At 39.3% G+C, this 27,789-nt stretch overlaps 2 protein-coding genes across 3 annotated transcripts in view; both read left to right on the top strand.

The window, feature by feature from the left end:
• The window catches only part of CPB1 (carboxypeptidase B1), a 59,134-nt gene extending 42,332 nt beyond the window's left edge, over positions 1–16,802 (top strand). For both annotated transcript variants that reach the window (XM_082394422.1, XM_082394423.1), the window contains 2 exons: positions 10,011–10,095; positions 11,815–16,802. In XM_082394422.1, the coding sequence (XP_082250548.1) occupies positions 10,011–10,095; positions 11,815–12,002 (273 nt within the window). In that variant the 3' untranslated portion in view covers positions 12,003–16,802. The remainder of the gene's footprint in view (positions 1–10,010; positions 10,096–11,814) is intronic.
• A 240-nt stretch (positions 16,803–17,042) lies between these two features.
• CPA3 (carboxypeptidase A3) overlaps positions 17,043–27,789 on the top strand; it is a gene marked incomplete at its 5' end in the record, with an annotated part of 35,518 nt that continues 24,771 nt past the window's right edge. The window contains 6 exon segments of the mRNA XM_082393615.1: positions 17,043–17,092; positions 18,835–18,863; positions 18,866–18,914; positions 19,011–19,086; positions 21,848–21,907; positions 21,911–21,972. Of these exon segments, the coding sequence (XP_082249741.1) occupies positions 17,043–17,092; positions 18,835–18,863; positions 18,866–18,914; positions 19,011–19,086; positions 21,848–21,907; positions 21,911–21,972 (326 nt within the window).

Below are 27,789 nucleotides of genomic sequence, written 5' to 3'. Positions count from 1 at the left end.
TTGGGATTGAGCTGCCTCACAAAGTTTCAATACTTTTTCTTACTTGGGGAATAAGTTTAAGCCCTTTTAGCGATGAAAACTTTGTTGTCCCACTGGCTCCATACAATAATGTAGTATCTGACTGCTCTAAAAGTCTACAAACTTTCTTTTAAAAAAAAGAATCAAGTAAGTTCTACCTGTAGAATCTCATGAATAATGCTTGCTACTTCCCATGGTTTCTCCAGGAAAAGACCCAAGACTCAAAGTGAGTTTAGTGGGCCAATTCAATATGTGCCCCAAATGGTGTGAAACCATTCCAGAGAATGTGATCCACTGATACCTTCCTCTAAGAATCACTCCTTCACTTAAAATCAAGGAAAGCAAGGTAATAGTAAAATATATATACATATATATATATATATATATATTAGAAATTCCATCCTCCAAAATTGTTTTTAAATTCTAATTAACAAAGAAGTGAAACAGAACTATATCAAAGTAACATATTCATAATCAATTCTCAGACAAGCATAAACCACAAAATAATCTTACCTTGTTTATATTTATACCCACAAATCTAATAAATTCAAGGAAGAGGACATGTTACGTCTTATGTTTTCTAGAGCATGATAAGATAGGTGAATAAAATACAAAAATTCTTTGCACTTATATCACACACATTGATTTAAAAGTTACTTTAATTTCCAATAATTTTTTCTGTGATTAAGATTTTGCCTAGTATCTTAAAAGAGATATTTAAATGCCATCAGTAAAATCTAAGGTGCATATTATTTGATTATTTGATTCATTTGAGATCTGAATTTAGTTTGGCACCCCAAAACAATTTAAATCATTTGAATAGTTAACTAGAAATCCTTTCAGTCTTTTTCTTATTTTGTATAAATCCAATTCACTTCCTTCCTAAGAACATTTTGCTAGAACAACTCATAACTATAGTGTTATCACAAATACATGTATAGCCAAAAGAGAATTTGAGTCTCCCAAGAAGAAAGATATTGGCTTTTCCATGGTTTTTATTTGTAATGAGGATATCACTTTAAAAAAGTAAAAGTCTTGACCTAGAAAGATGAATGTTCCACCCAAATCTAGTGCCTCCATATTAATTCTCAATTAGAAAAAATGTGACCCCACTGTAGAAAACAAAAGAGAGTAAAAGACTAATAAGATGAATTATTGGCACCATACCACATTATAGATAACTCAGAATTTTCTTAAAGGACTACAAAGCAGACTTTGTCTTATACAGATTTTAGTATATATACATGTGTGTGTGTATATATATATATATATATACACATATATATGATTCTTATTTTTCTTTATACATATAAAACTTATAAGATCATATTTGTAGCTAAAAAAATGCTTCAGTGAAATAATCGGAAGGAAATTATTCTGTACAGAAACATTAGCACTCGACAGTTCAAATTTAGAACATACCGTAAGTAGCAATCCTTTGACATTTGAGTCGTGATGAAAATGTATACGGCTTCATTTCTGAAAGATCTTACATGTAGATTACCTGACAATTACTTATATCATGAGACAACCTTCAGAGGGAAGAAAGGCAGAGATGGGAATGCAAAAGACCAATGAAGTAAAAGTACAGAAGTAATAGCATGGATTAAAAAGGCTACCAAAAAATACATCTTCAGCAGATGAGTAAGAAGTTTGAGGAAACATAAGAGTGTCTTACATGCATAATGCTTTACTGACTGCAAACTGCTTTTACACACATATATTATTTAAAGAAAGAATACAAAATGCACTGTGAGTTTCCAATGACTTCATAAACGTCCAGTCCCTCAGTGTTGACTTCTTCAGTATAAAGCTATCACTACCTTCAGAGGAAGTTTTAAGATCCAGAAAAAGAATATCTTTACATCTCCAAAATTCTAAAGGGTAATGAAATATTGAGTTATATGACCTCTTTATCATCAGAGGAAATAAAAACTAGGAGACATAATTGAAAAGGCTCCCAAACCTATCCATATCTTTGCATTTATTGAGCATGGAAAAGCTCCCAATCTTTGGTCTACCTTCCCCCCAAAGAGGCGCACACGGCACTGTTAATAGTAATTATTACTATAATACTACTTCTAAATTCAAAAGCAGAAACCCAGAATAATAACCAATCAACTAGGTACCTTCACCCATTTCCCAGACTGACCAAGTGGAAAGCTGACGTATACTACACAAAGATGCCAATCCGGGGCATGCATCTATCGTTACATTTCTACATTAGAAGCACAGAATTTCACAGGTGGAAATCTTGGAATTTCTCTGCTTCTGCTTTCTCATTTTCCAGCTTAGACAATGAAGGCTTGGCTAAGCCAACACCAGTAGTAGAGGCAGCCTTGGGCATGGAGCTATTGGATGCTGAAGAAGTTCCTAAGCTGCCCCAACTTCCAAAGATGCACACACACATACTTGTGTGGCCGTGTTCTATGTTGGTGCTCCATGCAGCCAGTCTGCAAAAGACCATTCATTAAATAAAGTCTCTTATCCCACAAATATATCATTACTACCTCCGACCCCGGACCTTGCTAAGGATTGACACTGGTCAAGTAAGATCCCTGACTTCTCAGGGCCCAGTCTTCATGATTCTGGCCGGTACTTTCATGGGTATAGGTACATTAACCAGGAGAAATATGACAGTCTAAAAATTTCTGAAAAATTATTAAACTTGGCCGAAAGATAGAACTCCACTTCTAAAATCTAACGCCTTCTAGTCCAGAGACACCTCGCTACCTCGTAATTAAAGCTTTAGTTAATGAGCCACCAAGATAGAAACCCACTGCTCCCCCCAAGCACGTGAGCATAAGCCAAGACTATGATGAGAGATAAACATGAAAATCAGGGGGAAGAAATATTGTGAGTAGGAGGTGGACAACTGCAGGGCCATGCGCACACTCAGTCGCAGCTGTCACCACGTCCTTGCCTAATAACAAGAGCAACAGGGCACAGTCCCTGTGTCAGGCAGGCTGCCGGCAGCTAAGGCAGACAGGACTGAGGCACAGAACATCTGCTTCAGGAATTTTCTCAGGATTTCTAATCTCACTTATAAGACAAAAAAATTTTAAATGACGACTGCAGAATTTCTTTGATTAGAGAAACCGGTTGCTGATTTACCATTATACACTTTAAGTGGCTTCTTGGCCTGTTAAAATTCTCCTGCAGGGCCTGGTCAGTACATGACTCATCAGGCAATTACCAGAAATTCCACTGAGCACCTATTAAGTGCTCGGCATAAACCATGGTTCCTGCCATGAGGAAGGGAGCAGAGGGGGTCAGCCTGTTGTGAGTGTTCTCTCGTAGGAAGAGTGGGAGTGAGGTAACCAGGTTACGGAGGGACTTGAATGTCAGGATGACTGCTGTGTCACTGCGGGCCCTGGAGCCAGTGACCTGGTAAACAATGGCCACGTCAAATACAGAACTCCCAGTTAGATCTGATTTCAGATAAACAACAAATAATTTTTAGTGTTTAAGTATGCTCCAAATATCGCATGGGACAGACTTATACTGGAAAAGCACTCATTGTTTATCTGAAATTTAAATTTAACTGGGTATCCTGTATTTTTGGCTAAATCTGGCAACCCTTCAGGTAAAGTGTGATTTTAGCCGGTGTGACCTAGCAGCGGCGCTTTGGAGACACTTGTACTACCGTCAGCAGAGGAAAACAAGGCATTCAGAGCACCTTTAAAACCAGCTGTCTTCTTTTTCAGTTTTTCTCTCTAAAATACTTTCTTCTTTAACATAATTACGTCTTTTATCTGACTTTCCTTTAAGCTAATTTTGCCTCCTTCCCTTCCCCCAGAGGACATCTTGGGGGGGGGCGGGCGGGGCCTTTTTGATTGTTATCACTGTGGGAGTGCTCCCACATGATGTGGGTGGAGGCCAGGGGAGGCTGATAAACACCCTACAAAGCTCAGGACAAGCCTCCACAGCAAAGGATTATCCAGCCCACGTGTCACAAGTGCCAAGGCGGAGAAACCCTGCTTTAAGCAAAGGTAAGAAAAGTCTCATTCCTGGCTAAAGGTCCCTGGCTTTCACAGGATTCTACACCTCCTCACAAAGAGCTTACAATTTTCTGCAAATCTCAAGTGCGGCAGAGTACATTCCCATCATACGGCATTTATTTTTTAACATTTATTTGGAAGAAGCACTACCGCCACCGGGGGAAAAAAAAAAAAAAAACATTCTGGACTTTGCAACTTCAGCTGACTCATGCTTCACATTTTACCTGAATCTTAAAGAGCTTAAAAATATGTATTCAGATCAGCCAAAGAAAGAATTTGGTTTCCATCAGTGAAAGCACTGCCACGCTCCCCATGGAGTCTGCCAGGATAGACAGGCTCTGCTCTCTAAAGCAGGCCTCCCCACACGCCTTGCCTTTTCTTCGTCTCAAGGCTTTGCAGCCAGAGCCTGCACTTGTTTACCCTCCTCCTTTTTCTCAGAAACATATTTGTTTCAAAGGCTTTCTCCTCAGTCCCTGCCTCAGTAGGCCTTGGAGGCTTCTCCTTTTGCACCAAAATTATAAAAGTTCAATTCCTCATTGGTCCCTTGGTGTAAGCTACCCATTATCACAGGACAGAAGGAAGGAAACTGCCCCTAAAGATCATTTTGATGCTTCCATTATCACATGTATTCACCCAGAGGGATGGTTAAACTCAGAACTTCAAGTTAGAAACAAAGTTCTAAAGAAAATTTCCTTTGAATTGGTATATACCCCACCGTCAGTTTGGGGCTTTGGTTTTCTTGTACGGTAATAATGGGCCAGTGGAAGATTAGAAGAGGCAAGACCCCACTGTCGTGACACTTGGCTGTGTACGTAGAGGTTGCAATGAGGACCATGAGCACAGTCACGAGACAGGGCTTCCTGATCACATGTTACCTAGGAATGCAGGTCAGTGGAAAAGGACACCCTCGCCTTATTCATCTCACCAGCCCCCTGGAGCTCAGAGCCTGGGGAAATGTTACACTAGTTGGTCCTTTGTCTCTTGGGCTTTGAGTTAGATGTGACATTTTAGACTCTGTCTTTTGCTCTATGACCAAGGCCTCTTTTTAAGAAAACAGGTGACAAAAGAGAACATGCATAAGACGTGGTAGGAAACTCATATCTAAGGATTAATAAAGGCTGGCCATGTTTGGCCTTGACTGAAAGCAAAGTTTTCTCTGAGGCTGATTTATATTTAGCTTCCTTCTGTTCTTTACAACTGGTAAAACCAGCTCTAGCAACACTTCTTTTGAAGTATTCCAAGGCCACAAGGAGAAGTGAAAAAGAGCACAGGATTTAAAGCAAGAAGAACCTAGCTCAAGTCAGCCACTTATGGGGCTGCATGCCCTTGGGCAAGTTCTTTTATCCTCCCTGAGTTTCAGTTCTTTTATCTGTAAAATGGGGATAAAAATACCTAGCTCTTATCAAGAGCTCTTTGTCAAAGTCTAAGGTTTTATGTAAATGTTAGTTCTTATTTTGAACCCACTGAGCAAGGATGTAAGATCTCCCTCAAATGACAGGTTATATAGAAAGTGTCATTAATTAGAGTTTCAAGACATGGATCATGCTCTCTGATGTACTATTGTTTCTGCCAGTCTTTTGTCAGCTGTCTTAGTCCCTTTTTACAGAAACATACAAGGAAAAGGAGTTACCTCTCTAATATTTTAGCAAATTCAGGAATCACCCCTCTCTCTACCATTTCTGGCAGGGGTCAGTCACCCAGCTTGGCTGGAACATTCCCACGAAGTGTGCTGCCCCCATGGCATTCCATTCTGCTAGAAAATTCTGTGTTGATGAAATGTGGACAGATAATGTTAGGAAGATAAATGAGTAACATTTGTAAAAGTATTTGAACTCTTAAAAAAAAAGAAAAGACCCAGACTGATTCCAGGGATTTTTGTTACAACACTTGGAACTTAAAATATGGTATTTTGGTTGATTAAAGTCTGCTCTGACTTTTTTGTCTCTTGGCCTCGGAGGGGCTGAGAGAAAGGGTCCACAGACTTCACTTATTTTTTATCAAAGGAAATAAGTTAAGTGCCCAGCAGAGGTCAGTGTGTAAATGCGGTAACCCGTCAACCATCACTACATGGCACCACCACTCTCCCCACAAGCATCCTCAGTCTCCACTCAGGGGGGTCACACTCCAGCCTTTGTGGAGCTCAGCACTCTGCACCCCCATCCAAATCAGGCTCACCTGAAGCCCTAGGAAGAGACTGAATCAACCAACCAACAGTGTGCTAGGTGTTAATGCAATCTGCTGAGGATACTAAATGAATAGCCAAGAATCCTCCCCCTACAAAAAGCTCACCTAGGGGACAAACAGATGCAAAAACAAATGATTACAGCACAGAGTGACGGGAACTCTGATAGAGACACGTGAGCCCTCACAAAGAAGGGGTGCTCATTGCTCCCTAAGAGAGTTGGGGGCAGCTTTGCAAAGAAGATGACGTTTAGACTGAATTTGGAAGAACAATAGCAAGCCTCCTTGTGAACACAGAGGGAAAGAGAATTCCTACAAAGGGAGAAGGACACCCTACATCATGGAGGTAAGGAGAGGCGGGGAAGGGTACAGAAAGTAGTTCAGGGAAACCTGGCTCGGAAGGAACACGGGCATGCAGGGCAAGTGATGCAGCCTGAGAGCGAAGAGAGGGACAAACTCACACAGACTCTTCATGTCAAGAGAGGAGGCCAGACTTCAACAGGAGGTGAGAGAGCCACTGAAGGATGTGACGATGAGGTGACGGTCAGAGGACGACTGGTGAGGTAGACATCAGGATGAGAGAGCAACTTAGGACAAGGAGAACCAAGGCTGCGGCACAGACTAGATGTTCCTTCAGTGGGCACCCGTGACAGGAACAAAATAACAGCCATCTTAAGTTCACATCAATCTTGGATATTGCTTCAGCATCACAGGCAGAGCAACTGTTTCCAAAAGATGCCTCTGAAGGCTTAGAAAGCACTTGGTTATTGCTCTGAGGAAAGGCAAACTAAACATTTTTGTGTGGCCCTAAGGGTAGTTATGACTAAATGGATAAGCTGATAAATCAGAAGCAATAACAGATCACAAGTAAGCCCCTTCAATTTTGCCAGATAACTCAAATCTTATGTTACACCAATAAAAATACTGAGAGACTTGAAGGCCATCTGACACACAGGAGGTCAAGAGATAAAGACAATGATCTTGTCCTAAATTGTCTATAGTCATCATAACTTCTCACATTTGGAACTAACCCTGAAGAATTTCCTTTTTTTCCAGCTCTACTGGGATGTAGTTGACATATTACACTGTGTAAATTTAAGGTGCACAATGTGATGACTTGATACACGTATATACTGTAAAATGTTTACCACATTAGTTTACACACCCTCTACCTCACATAGTTGTCATTTTGTTGTTACGGTGAGAACATTAAAGCTCTATTCTCATAGCCATCCTTAAGTATACGACGCAGTATTGTTAACTATAGTCATGCTGCTGTACATCAGCAGTCCCCAGCCTTTTTGGCACCAGGGACCGGTTTCATGGAAGACAATTTTTCCACAGACGGGGCTAGGGGGTGGTGGTGCGGTGGTTCAGGGGGTAACGCGAGCGATGGGGAGCGGCAGAGGAAGCTTTGCTCACTCACCCACCCTCACCTCCTGCTGTGCGGCCCGGGTCCTAACAGGTCGCCGACTAGTACTGGTCCAGGGGTTGGGGACCCCTGCTGTACATCACATGCCTGGAATTTATGAGAATCTTATTTCTACTAACTACAAGTAAGAATTCAAGGTTTAAGGGGGAAAAAAAGCAGAACAGAAGAAAAGCCAGAGGAAGGTAGCTAGGGAAGGAATAAGAGTTCTTTAGGATTCGAGGTTCTGCCTTACAGAAAAATAAGTAACTAGAAATTTCCTTGGATGAATCGCAAGTTAAAGAAATTGTAGAACAGTAGGAAACATGTTGTTTGCCTACCAAAAGAACAAGTACCTCACCGTGTTTCACATCTCTAAAAGATGGTTTTAAATGTATTCTGAGCATTGTGCAATGTTTACAGATTATTTCTCATTTCAACTGGCAACAGGCCCTATACTAAAGCATGGAGAGAAGACCTAACTCTAGTATGTTGGTTAGAATAAGATTAAACAACAGAAACAATACCTTTAGATCACAACAGTAAAGATTCCATACAGTATAAGAAAGCACATATTAGTTTACCAGTTTGGGAAAAAGGGAAATGAAACCCTAAAGTGTTCAAATTACTGTCCCAAAACTCTAAGAATAATAAGTTAGTTCCAAGAAACTGACTGCATCATTTCAGACCAGAAAGTCATGATTTAAGTTTTATAATTCCTTTTAAATTTCCAAATTTACCACTTGTTTCAATGAAGCATTGATGCTTTGGGAGCTGAAATTCTTGACGTCTTACGGCCATGCCCTCATCAATTTGACTTAAGACTTTACTAAACTGGTTTTAATATTAGAACAAGGACTAAGGGAAGCTGCTGTTTTGTAAAAACAGAATTATTCTGATGTCGTCACCAACTTCAACAGTTTTCCAGGCATATGTACAAGACAATTATGATGCCAAAGTAAGAAATATAGCTAGTTTCATAGCCAGAATGAGTTACAGCTAATTCTCCTGTAGTAACAATCAGATTCACAAATCTGTGTTCTCCAGACAGAAGAGTAAAGCTTGCTTTCAAAGTGATTCAGTTAAATAGACAATCTGTCAGCGGACACTGGAGAGTTTACTGTGCAGGGGGGAGCTGAGTGCACAGCCCTTCTCCCTGGGGGGCTGGGTGTAGGGGCGGGAGGGCAGCGGGTCTGATGAGAAGGTGATGCTGCTTCTAATAAAAAAAAAAAAAAAAACCCATAAGTTAATACTTGCTACTTTTTTAAATTCTGGAATTCAAATGTTCTGCCTTTTGAAATAAAATAAATGTTCTCTAATTTTTCAGTCTAAAAAATCTTCCATGCTGGAACTACCACTCCTCCTTGGAATTGTCCATTCTTAAGCATTTTTACACTATCACTGAAGGTTGCACCACTATCCAATCATTCTTCTGAGTGGTTTTTAACACTCCTACCCCAACTCACATAATCCTGTCATGACTTAATCTTCGCTTTATAACCTGCCCTATTTCCAGGTGGTTTTTGCATTGTTTTGTTTGGAATTATTTTGTACGTTTTTGATTTTTGTTTGTTTACCTCTAATAGGTAGACAATCTCTTTGCACAACCATAAAGACCTCCTTGCCTCCTGCTTTTCTCTCACAAGCTCCAGAGACAAGATAGATTTGCCAAACTCATCCTTAGATATAACCTAATTCTTCATACATAGTGACATTTTACTATGTCAATAAATGTGATATCTGGGACAGCTACAAATCACTATAGCCTCATTTCTCCAGCCTGAACTAAGGTTAAAAAAAAAAATGTTTAACAAGCCTAAATAAGAATTCCAGGGAATAAAAGAGCAACTAAATTCTATGTAAATAAAAAAGAAAACAAAGTAAAAGAATAAACTCTGAATACAACAGAATTTACAGCTAGGACCCAGATTTTACTGCAACGGTCATTTAAAATAAATGTAAGGACCTAATTCTCAAATAATAGGGTAAGAAGAGTGCTAACCATCTCAGAGTTTCAACAAACAGTTACTGAGTAAGCACTAAGTAACAAACCCTGGGCTAGGCCCTGGGGACACGGAGATAAAGGACAGAAAAAGTCACTGAGAACTCAGAGGGCAGCTAATGGTATTGACACAATATGACACAACTCTGTGTGTGACAAAGGGAAGCTCAGAGTGAGTGCTTGAGGAGGGCATTAGGGAAGACATCCTTCCACAAGAATCACTTGGATCATATGACAAAGTTCGCTGGAAAATGGGGATGCGCACTGAATAAGTTTAACACACTAACCCGAACTGTGACTTACATGTCTTCAACATCTTAAAAATAATGTACAGATGTTTGGTTTTTTTGTCAGTGTGTGCTTTTATTTCTTCACTCACTTACTGCTGGCTCTTTTGCAGAACAGCATGGCTAAAGCTGCTGTGAAAGAACTTGCCACACTGCACGGCACCAAGTACACATATGGCCCAGGAGCTTCAACAATCTGTAAGTCTTGGCGTCAGAACTCTGCAAAGAATCCACGTGCTTATAAGGCAATAAATGGTTCCCAGCGTCTTTCCTTTCTATCATTTAAAGCATGTGACTTTTGCCTGACAGTGAATTGTTTTACAAAATATGTAATCAGTTTCCTGTTCAGAAAAAAGAGGGAGAAATATCCCTTTCAGCCCACGGAAACATTTGCTCTCCGTAAACATCTATTGAGCATCTACCACTTGCCAGGCCCTCAACAGATGCTAGGGGAGAAAGGAAAGAAGGATGGAGAGAAGGCAAGAGGGAAGGAGAAAGGAAGGAGGAGGATGGAGCAATCTTCAAAGAACCCACAGCAGGGAAGTGGGAAGAGTAAACATTAATTGTCATACAGGAGCTAAGTGCTTCGACAGAAGGATGTCTAAGAAAAGAGCACACCCAAAGACTAACCACCCCACCCTATAGTATCAGGAATGAGTTCCCAGGATGATGACACAGAAGCTTTATCTGGAAGGACAATTGCTGGAGGAAAGCAATAGAGGGAAGGTTTTCCTGGCTAAACAGATGGCAGTTTCGAAAGGCTACTTCAGGCTCAAGCTGTTTTCAAGGGATGCAAGCAAGTGGCAAAAGAGTTAGATAGGGGCTAGACCCCAGAGCCTTGGGGCTGCAGTTCGTATTTCACTGGGAAGGCACATTCTGCAGGCCCCATTTTCAATTTCTACATATATTTGCCTTTGCATGATTTCTTTCCACCCCAGGTCTTAAAGGACCAGAAATACAGGGGAAAAAGGCCAGTCCCATCATCAAGGGGGTTTCAATGCAGTTGGAGAGGCTCCAGTCCTGAGGGGTTTCTAAAAGCTTCATGTAGAATACAGTTTCCTGTATTCTTGTCCTTTATTAAACTTCTCTGTATCAGATGGGGTATACTATTTTCTTAAGGAGGTTCTATCAGAAATAACCCACAGTGACATTGCACCTATTCACAAATTGTGAACTTCTTGTAGGTTTTCTTCAGGCAAGTTCAGTGAGGTTTCTCTTTCCATCACCGTGTAAGCCCCTGGAGGGCAGGGGCCATGTCTCTGCTTTGTCCTAGCATCTCCAGAGTGGAGCACATGGCCTGCTGCTCAGTGAGAGCTGTACGATTGTTGACTGAATGAATGAATGAATGAACAAATGAGTGATTGAATAAATGAATGACATCATAACTGTCACCGAATGAATAACTGAAGGAATGCCTAATCTGTGCCAGGCCATATGCTAGACCCTGAAGAAACAAAAATGAAGGCACAGCCCTGCCCTCAAGCTGCTCCAGTTTCATCATTCAGCACAGTTTCAGCAGGGTTTGGAGTCCTCTCCTCTCACCAGTCATCATGCAGTTTTCCTTATTTTTCCAGAAGATACACATCCTTTTCCCAGAAACTGTATATATTTTGTAAACAGATTACACACTACATAGCACAGTTTACCTCAGCATACAAGCACTCTGAGAAGTTTATATATTACAAATTACATACTTCCTGGGGTATTAAACACATCACTCCCACTAAGTAGACTTAGAGGTAAGATTGGACAAATTTTTAAAACAGCCCCCATAGCTTTTGTGATCCAGTTTACTAGAAAATTCGCCTACCTATACTGTTTTGCACAGTAAAACATTTGTAATTATAAAAGAAAGCTGGCGGGGTTTTTAAATCTCCTTCCTAGATTTATAATTTTTCTTCTGTTTGCTCATTTCAGATCCCGCTGCTGGGGGCTCTGATGACTGGGCTTATGACCAAGGAATCAAATATTCCTTCACCTTTGAACTCCGGGATAAAGGCAGATATGGCTTTGCCCTCCCTGAATCCCAGATCCGGCCAACCTGTGAGGAGACAATGCTGGCGATCAAATACATTACCGGCTATGTCCTGGAGCATCTGTACTAGCCCAGAGCGCTAACAGCCTTATTTCTAAATGTTCACTCTTTGTTTCTTTTCTATCCTGAATGCTGACTTTTATTTGCCTAGATGTTTTCCAGGTCCTCCTCTTTCTTTTAAGATTCTGGGTCTATTAAACTACCTGGGTCTTTAATATTGATCATAATAAAAATGAACCATTACAATTGAAAAACCTGACAGACTGTCTACTTCTTTGGGGGAAAAAAGATGTGAACGAATGACTAAGGCAAGCCGTGCACAACCAATAATGTAGGTCAGCCATACGGGAGTTGAAGCCCTTGGAGTGTTGCCAGACCCTGGCAGACTGCAGACGTGCACAGGTTATAGTGGGGTGCTGGTGAGGAAGAAGACATATAAGGGGAAACCCAGGACTGTAAAATGTGGTACAGGTGAAACGATCCAATCGTGGTTTAGCTTTCAGCTCAGCTCACTCAAGTTATTTTCTGAGCTGTTTACACCACATGCCAAGCACTTTGCTAAGCAATTGAGGACAGAGCAATGAAAAAGAAAGAAAACATTTCTGCCCTCAATGGTTGTATAAGCCACTTGAGAAGATGGACATGAAACAAATAATTATTTAACTAATTATGTAATAATTAGTGACTTAATTTATATTATCTATCTGATGTGGAGGAGAAAGCTCTCTCAGGAAGTGCTAAAGCCTGAAGAATGATTCACAGTTAGCTGGAAGAAGGGAGCACCCCTTCCAGGCCCTGTAACTATGCAGAAGCTGTAAGAAGAAAGCAAGAGAGGGTGGAACTCAGAGAACTGAGGGAAGAGGGGCATGTGAAAGGGCTGAGGAGGGAGTTGGGGATCATATCAGGCAGGGTTAGAGGTCATGTTAAGGATTTGGAACAATGATCTAAGAACAATGAGAAGCCTTAGGAGACGGATCCAAAAAAATACTGCTGCGATTTGTGTCAAAGAGTGTCCTGCCTATGGTTTCCTCTAGGAGTTTTATAGTATCCGGTCTTACATTTAGGTCTTTAATCCATTTCGAGTTTATTTTTGTATATGGTATTAGAGAATGTTCTAATTTCATTCTTTTACAAGTGGCTGCCCAGTTTTCCCAGCACCACTTATTGAAGAGACTGTCTTTTCTCCATTGTATATTCTTGCCTCCTTTGTCATAGATTAATAAGTAAAGGAAACCAAAGCAAAAATAAACAAATGGGACCTAATTAAATTTAAAAGCTTTTGCACAGCAAAGAAACCCATTGACAAAACAAAAAGGCAACCTACTGAATGGGAGAAGATATTTGCAAATGATTTGACTGATGAGGGGTTAATACCCGACTTATATAAACAGCTCATACAACTCAACATCAAAAAAATAAACAACCGGATGAAAAAATGGGCAGAAGAACTGAATAGACATTTTCCCAAAGGGAAAATGCAGATGGCCAACAGGCACATGAAAAGATGCTCTACATCACTAATCATCAGGGAAATGCAAGTCAAAACAACAACGAGATATCACCTCACACCTGTCAGAACGGCTATCATCAAAAAGAACACAAATAACAAATGTTGGTGAGCATGTGGAGAAAAGGGAACCCACCTACACTATTGGTGGGAATGTAAATTGATGCAGCCACTGTGGAAAACAGTATGGAAGTTTCTCAAAAAACTAAAAGTGGAACTACCATATGACCCAGCAATTCCACTCCTGGGTATATATCCAAAAAAATATAAACACTAATTTGAAATGATACATGCACCCCAATGTTCACAGCAGCATTATTTACAGTTGCCAATATATGGAAGCAACATAAGTGTCCATCAACAGATGAATGGATGAAGACAATGTGGTACATATATACAATGGAATACTACTCATTCATAAAAAAGAATGAAATTTTGCCATTTGCAGCAACATGGATGGACTAGGAGGGCATTATGTTAAGTGAAATAAGTCAGAGGGAGAAAGACAAATACTGTATGATATCACTATATATGGAATCTAAAAAATACAACAAACTAGTGAATAAAAAAAAAATAGGCAGATTCACAGATATAGAGAACAAACTGGTGGTTACCAGTGGGGAGAGGGAATGTGGAAGGGGCAATATAGGGGTAGGGGGAAAAAGGGGTTATTATGTGATTATATGAAATCATGTGTGTGAAACTTTTGAAAACTGTAAAGTACTATAGAATTTAAAGAATCTTTCATTCAATAAAAAAAAGAGCAATGAGAAGCCACTGGAGATGTTAAATTGTAAATGACATGATAAGAGTTTTTTGGTTTTTGTATTTTTAAACACCAGCCAGGCTACGGTGTGGAAAGCAGACTGGAAGTGAAACAAGAAGGTGCCAGGGACCCTGGCTGGACCAGCTGGGCCTAAAATGAAAGAGGCAAAAATAACGCTATGACTTGTAGGTCAAACATGACTTGAAGTTTTCCAGAATTAAAACTGAACGTGCTAGTAATGTTGGAGAGTACTGTGCAAAGTTCAAATTTTAAAATATAATAATATGTATTTAGATTATAATTTGGGGGCACTGCTTACTTTAAAATCATAAAACAAAACATTACCTCATTGTTTCCCATGTAGATTCAAGGAAGAGAAGATTCCATATCTAGCATAATATGTTGAAATATCTATAACAGTGTTCCATTCAAAAACAGAATCCATTAACGTCGCAGTGATTTGTTTGGAAGCTGTCAAGCCAAAGAATGATTAATTGCATTAATTGTCCACTAGATGGTAGCAGTGCAGCTGCTACAATTTGTCAGGCAACCATCCTCAAAATAATTCAGTAATAGATCATTTAAATAGGCACAGAAAAAGAGAGACCCTTAAGTGCCAAAAAAGAAATTCCCGTAAATTCTTAAGCAGTATTGATGCTAATTTTAAAAATAGATGTAATTTAGCAAAATTATTGTTTCTTTCTCCCATTCTGTTTAAGTTATATCCATGTGAATTGCAAAGCTAACTCAACCATACTTACCTGAGTGAAGTTATCTTGCTGGAGGTGTATCATTCAACTCAGTTCCACAGGACACTCCCTTACCCTACCTCTAGCAGGTGCCATCGACTTCTAACTAAGGGATGCTGTGGCCCAAAGTTCACTGCTTTAAAATAGAAATTAGGAATATACATGGGCTTTTCTAAAATTTTAAGGAATTTTTAAGAAGAATTAGAAATAGGAAAGCAAATAAAATCCATGTACCTGAGATTTCCTGCACTAGAGACATTTTTGTTATATCTCTTGCCAACTGAAAGTTAACAGCTAGCAGGCCAGCAGTGCCACTTGCCTGAGCTTCACCAAGAAAAAATAGAAAAGAAGTTTCTGCTTTAGGCCTTCCCAGTGCAATATAGTACTTTATGCCTTCCTGCCCAGCTGACCAGAGACTCTGCTGCTTTGCCAGACCAGATATTGCCCAGCCTTGCCCACACAGGAGCCCCTGGCTGTTAGGGCACCTCTCTTCTCCCTTTCTTTGGCTAATTCCCACCCTGAGAAGAACCTAGGACAGGCTCTGAGCTCCTTCAGTCCCTAACTCTCACCTCCCCAAAGCAGCAATTAACAAACAGCAGGGGCTCGGCCCCCTGGATCTTTCCTACCTCAAACAGTGTTGCTACAAAATAGCAAGACTGGTTTCCCAGTCTGGAACATGGGAGGTCTACATATCTAGAATCGCATCTCATGTGTTCACCTGCTTTGCCAGATAACCTATATGCATTGGTCAAAGAGAGAATTTCAGGAGTAGAAGGAAGATGGCGGAACCATGATAGTTAATGATTTGGGGGCCAAATGGGGTCTTGATGAGCCTCTTAGGTCATCTCATTTGAGCAGGTAGTCACTCCCCCTCTAGCCAGGTCTGACACTGCCTGAATCACTCACCCACGTCTCTGTGCAGAAATGCCACCTTTCCTGCAACTAAAGAGACAAGTTTCTCTGCAGCATTTTCCAGGGCAGTTTCATTTCAATGTTAAAAATCCAATATCCGCAACTAAAGGTAACAAATTTTTCTTTCAACATATCGTTTATGAGATATCGAAAGGTATTCCAGAAGTTTACTATATTTTATTTGAAGATAGAGAATTATTTGAAAGATTGTAGTAAATCACAGGAGAACTTTCACTTCCATTTTCTAGGACATTACTTTTATAGTGATAATGTTTGAAAAATATGCAGAAAAGCATAGTTTAAAAAATACAGTGGTATTTTTAACTGTGTCTAGACATACAAAAATCCTAGGAGTGCAAAGATCCAGAAAGATGGAAAATTATTGTCGTGTGAAGCATTCAACTTTAAATATTTTTAAAGAGATTAAATTAACCTATGAAACATCACACCATCTTACATAGTCAATCCTAAAATGATACAGTGTCTAACAATTATTCATCCTGCTCCATACGTACGCCACGACCTTTCATAAGTCTTGATTCAGGAATACAAGGTTTTACTGAACTACGCCTGCTAAGAAACCATACTTGTTCTGAGAAAGAGCTCCAAAATATTCTTGAAATCCATCTACTGTACTGTTTTTCAGAGGCTAAATAGATTGGGAGGAGTGGGAGGTCTTAAAGCATCATATGTCTATGTCCTATTCCAGAAACAAGGAATTGTCAATATGCAACAGATATTAAGAAGTCAAAGATTATTTATTATCAAAGTCTTATCTTGAGAAATACCAGGATCCTTCAAACATTTACTTAGATCCCCAAATAAAAGTGTCCTTCCTAGCTGACCTGAAAAACAGACACACAAGCCTTTTCTATACAGTTTTAAGAGTAGTCACACAGAAAAAGGCTTTAACATAGAAAATTTAGCATAGAATTCTAGCATAGAATTCTAGCATAGAATGCTAGAATTAAGAGTGACTTCTATTTTCTTCCTTCAACTTTTCCATATTTTGCTAACTTATTTTCAATGGGCATTTATTACTTTTAGAATCCAAACAAAATTCCTAAAAGCAAAACTATAACATAAAATTTTTTTTTCTTTAAGCAGCCCACATTAAAACAAATACAGAGAGATATTCTGGCCTTACAGGACACAGCTACCACTTTAACCGACCACATGATACATGCTGATACTCATCAGTTCTGCAGCCTGACAGTGGCCAGCAAGTGCGTCTATAGAACCTGACAACCGTATTAACTGCTTAGAGGACACAGGCATGTTTTTGTACCTACCATCCACCAAGTCCCTTACGTACACATCTCATTTAGCCCTCACAGCCACTTGTTAGAGTCCCATGTGCATCCCCATTTTACAGATGAGGAAACCAAGGCCTGGAATGACTAGGCAGCCGGCTCAAGGTAAAGCAGCTAGTGTCTGGGAGCCCCCCTGAGGTTACGTTTGTCCAACTCCAAAGTCAAGTTCTTCCTTTTCCTCTGTACTCCTGCCAAGCGCCCCCTTAGAATCAACAGAGCAAGAATTTGCCTTGGGATTTTCCAGTGCTGATAAGCTTGTCCAATGTCAAGAACATGAAGGCATTTGTAAACCCCTCCACTTCCTTACCTGCAGGGTTGCAGCAAGGGAACCCTCTTGGGGGACCCGTCACATTGCACATCTGTCAGGTGGAGAGGAATGAAGCTATCGCTGCTATACTTATAACAGGGGCATCTCCCCAACAGTATTATTTTGATAATAAAAATATACAACTATGACTCTGAGAAATTTCACGTATGACCATCTATACATGAAGAGGTAGTTTTAAAGGAAATTCTAATAAGTTATCTGATTAAATTCACTCAGTATATTAGGTTACCTATAATTCTGGGTAAAAGCGTTGCCTTCTCCCAAATAATCCATAATTAACTGAGTTTTGTTCAAGATTAAAGACCTCCCACCAAGACACTGTTTAAAATGGTTTATAAATGACTTTCAGTAATTCAACTTTCAAAAAGCATTTATTGGGCACCTACAGCATCTAGACCCTGAAGAGAGCAGCCCATGAACAAACATTTGAGCAATCATATTATCTTGCCCTCTAAATGTCCTCAAGTTGCTTTATGAATAGGGGTTCTCCCTGAGGACAGAGGGAGGGAAAGGGGAAAGGAGTGGGGATATGAGTAATTTAGCAATTTCTGTAATGTTTACTTCTTTACCAAGAGAGGTACCGAGAAACGATGGCAAAAGTATAAAATCTAGACAGTGAACATATCAATGTTTTCCAGATTACTTACAGTATTTTTAGTATATCCAAAATAATTTGTAATCAAAAGTTCTTATTTTAACAATTTACAATGTAGCTTCAAAAACATATGTTTTAGAGGGGTGGGATAGGGAGGAATGGAAGGGAGGGAGACCCAAGAGGGAAGAGACATGGGGATATATGTATATGTATGGCTGATTCACTTTGTTATACAGCAGAAACTAACACACCATTGTAAAGCAATTATACTCCAATAAAGATGTTAAAAAAAAAAAAAAGTTTTGCTATTAAGGACCACCCATCAGGGTTCTGTGGCCAGATACCCAAATTCATCTCGGGTTCCAAGTGCAAATTTAAACCGATTCCTTCCATCCTTCAATTCAAGCATATGGTACAGTAGTATTTTAGAACAAAGAATTGGGTTCAAATCTCATCATACTAGCTCTGCTTCCTTGGGCAAGTTATTTGCTAAACAAGGAATTTGCCTCTCATCTCATCTGTAAAATGGGTATTCCCAATTGTAAAAGGTATATGAGTAGCATGGAATTCACCTGTCACAAAATGGGCATTTAGTATTAGTGTTGCCACCCTACTCCCCTCCCCAACTAGAAAATATGGGGGGGCATTTCGTCCACCAGAACCCTAAGAGGAAATGAGCTGCTCCTCCAGATAAGAGCTGAGGCATAAAACTGGCAGAGGGGCTTGGGACAGGCAAAGAAGAACCGCGAGGTTCATCCTGCCTCTGGTTTGATCGCTATCACCCTTGCAATTGCTCCTGTCCGCTCTGACAGGTGAATCTTGCCGCCTGTGTTCCAGACTCCATGTGGGAAGAGGACTATGAAACGCTTCTTTACAGTTTACATGTTTCATCTTTTGTATTCTTAAAGGGAGAAGGTGCTCCGTGTGAAGCCCCAGGATGAAAAACAAGCAAACATCATAAAGGACTTGGCCAAAACCAACCAGGTAAAGCAAATAGAGGGGTTTTTTAAATCTTTTCTTTCTGTTCCCTAAAACCTGCTTCTTTTGTCTTTTATTTTCAATGCCCACTGTGCTACCAAAGATAGGGGGAAATGACAGGAGCTACTTGGATAATTCAGCCAGTTGCCAGTACTTCCCTTGTTTTTATTTATTTTTCCTCAAATTACCACTTCTGTTTGCCCACCCAAAAGCTTTGCAAACAACAGCTTTTTCTAGGTGAAAGTGTGAAATAGGGAGACGTTCCTGACACCTTTATCATGGCCTCTTCTCCCTCCCTGCTGGTAGTGCCTTGCCTGCCACTCTCCGCACTGCCACACTGATCTGTACCAGTGGCATAATTTCTGTCAAAATTATGATAACATCAAGGTACTGGTTAACTGATAACAGCAATGCACTGGTTGATAATATCAAGATGTGACCCTTTCCAAGAGCGGGTCCATTGCGAAAGAGAACTCTTAAAGTTAGATCAGTCTTTTAAAATCCAATGGGCTAAAGTTATCATTTTCTCAGTTATTCAGCTGCTCCTATGCACAAGACACACTGTGCCAGCCACCTTACACACATCGTTTCAAATTAAATTATTATTTAATTACTGACTTTCTATGTCAGTGTCAAAATGTAACTTGTTGAAAACAGAATAACTTAAGTTCAAAGACAGTAAATTAAATGACCAAGATGACATATCATATTTAAAGCCAGAATGGAATCTGAGATCTAGTCAGATACCCCCTTATCTCCACATCAAATCAATCAAAAGTTCTGCCTGTACTAATTCCCAAATGGTTTTCAAATCCATCCTCTCCTCTTCGTTCCTCTGTCACTGCCAAATTCACGTCTGCCCTACCTTTTACAGGGACAATTTCAATAGACAGTTACAATTTGTCTCGTGTTCAGGGGTCTAGCCCTGCCTCCCACAAAGCCAAGTCCGCATGGCACCCTGCTTGCTGTCTCTAAAGCTGGACAACTGCATTCCTCCACTTGAAGCTTTTTAGTGAGAGGCAGCCTAGTCTGGAAAGAGCATGGTCTTCAGAGGTTCAAACCCCAGCTCTACCCTAGCTCTGTGTCCTTAGACAAGTGACTTAACCTCTCTGGGACTCAATTTCCTCCTCTGTAAAGTGGGGATAACAATCACACCTACTTTCTAACATTGCTGTAAAGACTAAATGAGCTAATATTTGGGTAATGCTCAGAAGTGGGCCTGGCCGTAATAAGCACCGTAGAAGCATCTTCTGTTGGGATAGGGGTGCTATTCCAAGCACTTCATAATCTCCAACCTCTGCACTCCACCCTCTTTCTCACCCTTCAAGCACCATAAACACCAAAAACTCGCCCACTTTGGCCCTACACACCTTTTCTCAGGAGGAATGCACTTCCCTCTTTACTTGGCTCACTGCTATTTATTCCTCAAGACCCAGCTCAGGCAGTATTCCTGGAGGAAGTCCTTCTCTGTTCATCAGCTCTCATGACCCAGTTCAGGTTGCCTGTCATGCTCCTAGAACACTTGTGCTTGCCTCTGGCATTGGTCAGCATGTTGGAAGTGCATATACAGCTCTGTGTGCCACACTAAACTTCTTGCTTCTCTTTTATTAACCTCTACAACCCTGGCACCCAGCTCTGGGCCTGGTGCTTAGTAAATGCTCATGAAGGTTCACTGAGCCTTAACTCTTGTACTACATTATCCTGTTGGAACAGAGAGATTGCTATTGTGATTAGATGGCCCTACCTTTACATCACACGTTACATCTCTCACATGTCTAATTCAGGCTGTAGCTTCCTGATCCAAATAAGCCAATAAGCATTGGTTGGTTCACTGCAGCCCCCTATTGGCACATAACTGATTGACCTAGAGGTAGAGAGGGAGTCAATCACAAAATAGCCAGGTAGATTTAGACACGCCCACAAGCTTGGCATGATGGTTAGAAAGTGAGCACTTTCTCTACATTTCCAAGGTTGGGAAATTATACTTCGTTGGGTTTCACAATTGAGTATGATTTTGAAGAACACGAATTGGAATCTTCTTAAATTACTTTAATCTGAATGCTATCTTTATAGTCCCATTCACCAAATTTCTGAAAGTCTCAGCTAGAGGAAGATAAAGAGAAGGGAATCAGCAGTTGCTAAATGCCTGCATGGCCCACATGTCACAGCTGTTTCAGTCTTCACAACACTCCCAGTGGAGGACTGATAGCCCCTTTTTTAGGGGCGAGGACTGAAACTCAAAGAGTTTTAGTAATTTGCCCAAGGACATACTGCTAGAAAAAAGACATGGCTAGAGACTATGCTTTCATTGGACACAAACCTTCCAGGAATTCCAGAGTTTACAGGGACATCTGGTTCTGAGGCCTGACTCAGGAGCAGGGGCAGGGGAGGGTGATGTCATATATTAATCCACATTCCCAATTAGAGGCAGATGCTGTGGTTAAATCAATTGTGAAACAACTCCAAATGACCCCAAGATGGTAGAAGCAAACAGATTAACCAAAAGCTGCTCATTCTTTTCGCAACTGTACATACTATGTCCTAAAAAAGTGATCAGTACAATAGTTCTTTTCCCACTCTCTAATATTCAACAGTTCTTAAATACATTTGCAAAAATCTCATAGGTTTATTAAGAGAAGAGTCCATACTTCAGTCATGTTGAACCTCAAATTCCTTTCATTATGTATGACACATAGTCATTTCTTAATAAATATGTGTTGGGTGAGCAAATAAACAACTGCGACTAACACTGAACTCATCTGCACAGCTTGACTTCTGGTGTCCAGACATCACCCACCATGTAGCTGCTAACATAACAGTGGATTTCTGAATTAGTGAAAAGGAATTCTTGTCCATTCAGGCTGCCTTGGATCAAAATAAAATGCACTATGAGTAAGTCCTATGCAAATATTCAAATGTGCTAGAGACTCAAAGTCTTGGAGTCTTGAAATTGAAAGGCAAGTGTAATTTTTCAGTTGGGCCCCCCAAAATGAAAGCTCTATCTATGAGATAAAACTTATAGTTACTTCCAAACAGACTATGGAGGCCTGCTTATAAAAGTGGTGAGCTCAAACTTGGCCACTCAACTTCTATCTTATGTTTGCTATGATCTGCAAGAACGACAATTACGATATCTGCCATCTCTAAAACTCAGCCCCTGGTAAGGACAGAGTGCACGTGAGCAGGCATGGATGGTTTGGTCACACTCGTCACCCCTGCCAGGTAATCAACCCAGACCTCAGCACTACTGATGACTACCAGCACCACATTCTTGTATTTGAATTCTCCTGATACATAAAAGGAGACCCTAACAATGTTCATCCTTGAGTCAGAGATGTAGGAATGTAAAATACATAATAAATAAATAATTCTTTATGAAAGAAATTCTTCCTCAGAGAAAGCAAAAACAACGCAGTAAAATAAGACAAATCTAAGAGGAGAGAATTCTCGAACGGCCAAAGATGCAGAAATGAGTTGCTGTGGTCCCGCAGAGAAATAAAAGGAAATTGGAACTTAGCACTAACCATGGGTCATGCACACGCAGTCTGGGCCCTGGGGCAACAAATAAGAAGGGAGCCCAGAGATGAATATCACAAATCGACATACAATATAGAAAACAAAATGTGTTTTTATACTTGAAAATATTTAGCAATTTGATGTACTGAAGGATCCTGTACTCCCCCAGCCCTTGTCATTCCAGTAGTCCCCTTTATTAAGACCCCCACCACTCAAAACTGCTAAACACCAGTTCTTTCTTTTTGACTTGCTATTTCATGCCTCTGCTACCTAACTTAGTGCTGTAACTCAGAAGGCCTTCTACTTCTGGCTCAGACAAAGATCCTATAATGTCATATTACAGAGCAGGATTTATTGCAGCTCATCATGACTTGATTGTATTTATTTTATTGCTTCAATATTCCTAGTAAATATAAATACTATTGAAATGAAGGAAACACATACATAGACAAGTAAACAAAAAATATTCCTGTCTGTGGCTTAATGGCTTAAAGTCACAGGCTATTATGTGTGATTGTTTTTATCACTGTCTTTGTTTTTGTTGTTGTTTCAAGAGGACTGTAAAACAAATGTAGAAGTTAATATATGGGGAGAACATATTCAAAATTCATTTATACCAGCATTTAAACCTTTTTAATTAGTATATTGATATGTGTTTTTCTATGATTTTATAAATTGTGTCATTAAAATTAGAAGTAGACACTTTATAAATATACCTCCAAATCACAGAAATTAGTAGTGCGTTACGGACTGTACGCTTTTGCTAAGGTCACTATGACGTCTTGATTCTTTCATCTAAAAGAAATCACCCCTCTACCCTATATACTCCCTGGTGACTGTGTCTCTTGAATCACTTCACAGCCAGACTTTTCAAATGTGTGCCTCGATTATTACAATCTTCACTTTACTTCATTAATATAAACCTGACCCAGATTCCTATGATCAACTAATTCTTACAAAGTATCTAGCCCAAGCTAAAATATATTTTAGTTGGCAAACTTTGTATAATTTGAACAGCAGGGTAAAAATGAAGCAGTATGTTTCCTTAATATCCTGGTAATGTAGACAAGCAGCTAGTTGCTCAACACTGAGTGTCAATAGTGGAATAAATCACTGTCACAGAAGACACCCAGGCAGGGGGCTGCCATCTTTCCATTATATCAAATAACTCACATCAGCCCTTTCTCCTCTTTGGTCCTCTCCTAGCCTGGAACAATTCTGACTCAAACAGAGGTCTAAATCCAGATCCTCACGAATAGTGTGGTTTTCACTTTGTCTTATGCCAAATACTTCCTTGCTATCTACATCAAGAACCAAAGTGTTAAACTACCTACAAAAACTAGTTTTATCTAATTAGGAGATGATTTCTAGAAATTGGTCCAAATTAGCCACAGTTGTGAGAAAGCCACATAATTAGATAGTTACCTTCCTCAGAAATATAAATATGTAAAGTGATCTGTGCAGACAAGAACTATTTAAAATCTTGTCTCCAAGTACTAATTATATAGATAATTTTATCTGCATATTAATTACATGTGTTACTTGGTGTCAGTCAGTAACAGAAGAAGGTTCTAAGAACAGAAACATCTGGTTGGACCCAGACACCAGTCAGAATAAAACCACATTAAGAGGTTGGCTTGACACAATGATTTACTAAGACACCCTTCATTAGACAGTGCATATAAACCACTATTCAGTTTAAAGCATCTGTGTGATATTTTTTTTAATTTTCAGAAAATTAAATTACCAAGACAGATTTTATTTTAAAGTAGCATATTTGCTCCCTTTCTTTCCCTTTACACTCTTACAAAATCACAAAAGTCCAAGCCTAAAAAACAAATAATATGTATATACTAACAAACCTGAACAGACTGGTTCAATAATGTCTAAAAGAATGCACATCCCTTGGACTGAGCCTTAAAGGACAGACACCATATTTAGAGTCAGCAGTTGAAAATCCTAGTGTTTTTACTGATTTTTCTACATTTTAGATATTCGTATTTTAGATACATTTTAGATTATCTCTTCTTTGATCAAAAGTTAAAATTAGAAAATAAAGAGTTGTTAATGAAAGGTAATTCAGGAAACAACAACTAATATAATAGTAAAACTCAAATGATACAATTAAGTAAAATCTTATTAAGACCCACATAAGATTATGTGAGAAATGTGGAAGAGATCTATACCAAACTGATCATCAACACTTCATGTTAATGTCTAATTACCTAATAATGTTCAGTCAGATACAAATCCATATTCCAAGTATATGCATGGTCCTATCAAATAAGTGTTTCAATCAAATAAATCATTCTAATGGTTCATCCTATTCATTTTTCCTTCTGTTCCACATTTTTATATATTCCTTACCCAAGAATAAAATGGGTATTGTTAATACCTGATACAAATGTCAAAGAGATGTTGGTCATGGTGGAAAGCAGAAGAGTGTGGTAGATAAGAATATAGATTCTGGAGTGAAGGTGTCTGAATCTAGTCCCATTTAAGCCATGCATTAGGTATTTAACATTGACAGTGCATTTAACTTCTCTCCATCTCATTTTCCTCATCTTTAAAATGATGTTTCATAGGGGTTTCATGAAGACTGGCTGGAACCATATAATGTTCTTTGGATGGTTCCTTTACTACTTTTATTAATGCAAGTGGAGGAAAGACCACTTATACGTGTGCTTACATGAGCATGTGCACACACATGCACACACACTGTGCAACAGGGGATAACTAGAGACTATCATCAGCTGCACCCTTTCCCTCCTACTGAATAAATTAGTGCCTTAAAGTTTATTATCCAACACAGAGGTATGTCTCAAATGTTGGGGGAAATCCATGTCCATAAGTGCCAAGTATGATACAAAGTAACCCAATTAGGGAGTTACTGGAGACAAATGAGATCCTGTAGAAACCTGAAATCATGCTTTTTGAGTAAGACCCTATCCTGCAGGAATGTGGGCATGGGGGAAAGGCAGTCCAGACCAGTTTATAAGACACCATAACAATGACTCTGCCTCCCTGAAACATCCTTCCCCACTACAGTTACACACACACACACACACACACACACACACACACACACACACACACTGAAGCTCATGGCAGTCACATATACTGGCACACAGTTCTCCGTTCCTTCCCTTTTGTTAATGGAAGTACACTTGAGTACAATATTATATTCGTTTCAGGTGGATAGCATAGTGATTCAGTATTTTTATAGATGACACTCCATTAAAAGTTACTACAAAATAATGGTTATAATTCCCTGTTCTGTACAATATATTCTTGCTGCTTATCTATTCTTATGTATACTCGTTTGCATCTCTTAATCCCATACCCCTATCTTTTCCTTCTCCACATCCCTCTCCCCACTATTTTGTTTTCTAAATCTGTGAGTCTGTTTCTGTTTTGCTATATATATATTTGCTTGTTTTATTTTTTTAGATTCCGCAAATAAGTGATATCATACAGTATTTGTCTTTCTCTGTTTGACTTATTTCACTAAGCATAATATTCTCTAGGTCCATCCATGTTGCTGCAAATGGCAGAATTTCATGCTTTTTTATGGCTGAGTAATATTCCATTGTATATGTATATGTGTGTGTGTATGTGTGTGTGTATATATATATATATATATATATATATATATATATACACATACACACACACATACACACACACACACCACGTATTCTTTATCCATTTGTCTGTTGATGGACACCTGGGTTGCTTCCATATCTTGGCTATTTTAAATAGTGCTGCTATGAACATTTGGGTGTATGTATCTTTTCAAATTAGTCTTTTTGTTTTTTCTGGATATATACCCAGGAGTGGAATTGCTGGATCATATGGTAGTTTTATTTTCAGTTTTTTGAGGAACCTCCATACTGTTTTCCATAGTGGGGCTGCACCAATTTACATTCCCATCAACAGTGTACAAGGGTTTCCTTTCCTCTACATCCTCGCCAACATTTGTTATTTGTAGACTTTCTGATGATGGCCATTCTGACAAGTGTGAGGTGATATCTCGTTGTTTTGATTTGCATTTCTCTAATAACTAGCAATGTTGAGCATCTTTTTCATGTGCCTGTTAGCCATCCATATGTCTTCTTTGAAAAAATGTCTTTTCAGGTCTTCTGTCCAATTTCTGATTGGGTTTTTTTTTTTTTTATAATTGAGTTGTATGAGCTGTTTATACATTTTGGGTATTAACCCCCTGTCGGTCATATAATTTGCAAATATTTTCTCCCATTCAGTAGGTTGTCTTCTTGTTTTCTCGATGGTTTCCTTTGCTGTGCAAAAGGTTTTAAGTTTAATTAGGTCCCATTTGTTTATTTTTGCTTCTATTTCTTTTACCTAAGGAGACAGATCCAAAAAAATATTGCTGCAATTTATGTCAACGACTGTTCTTCCTATGTTCTCTTGTAGGAGTTTTATGGTTTCAGGTCTTATATTTAGATCATTAATCCATTTTGAGTTTATTTTCGTATATAGAGTGAGGAAATGTTCTAATCTCACTATTTTAGATGTAGCTGTCCTGTTTTCCCAGCACCACTTATTGAAGAGACGAGAATGTCTTTTCTCTATCATATATTCTTCCCTCCTTTGTCACAGATTAATGACCATAGGGACATATATTTATTCCTGGGGTCTCTATTCTGTTCTATTGATCTATGTGTCTGTTTTTGTGCCAGTACTCTACTGTTCTGATTACTGTAGCTTTGTAGTATAGTCTGAAGTCAGAGAAAGTGATACCTCCAGCTAACCAAATCCAACAATATATAAAAAGGATCATACACCATGATCAAGTGGGATTTATTCCAGGGATGCAAGGATGGTTCAATATTCACAAATCAATCAATATGATATACCACATTAACAAAAGGAAGGATAAAAAATCACATGATCATCTCAATAGATGCAGAAAAAGCATCTGACAAAATTCAACATCCATTCATGATAAAACCTCTCATCAAAGTGGGTACAGAGGGAATATATCTCAACATAAAAGCCATTTATTACAAATCCAAGCTTGGGTTCAAGCTAGGTGAAAAGCCGAAAGCCCTTCCTCTAAATTGAGGAACAAGACACAGATGTCCACTCTTGCCACTTCTATTTAACATAGTATTGGAAGTCCTAGCCACAGCAATCAGACAAGAGTAAGAAATAAAAGTCATCCAAAGTGGA

This window comes from Balaenoptera borealis (assembly GCF_965194805.1).
Source record: "Balaenoptera borealis genome assembly, chromosome: 5".
In the NCBI taxonomy this organism is placed as follows: domain Eukaryota; kingdom Metazoa; phylum Chordata; class Mammalia; order Artiodactyla; family Balaenopteridae; genus Balaenoptera; species Balaenoptera borealis.
The sequence above is the reverse complement of the archived record's forward strand: the minus strand, read 5'-3'. Positions and strand labels throughout refer to the sequence as shown.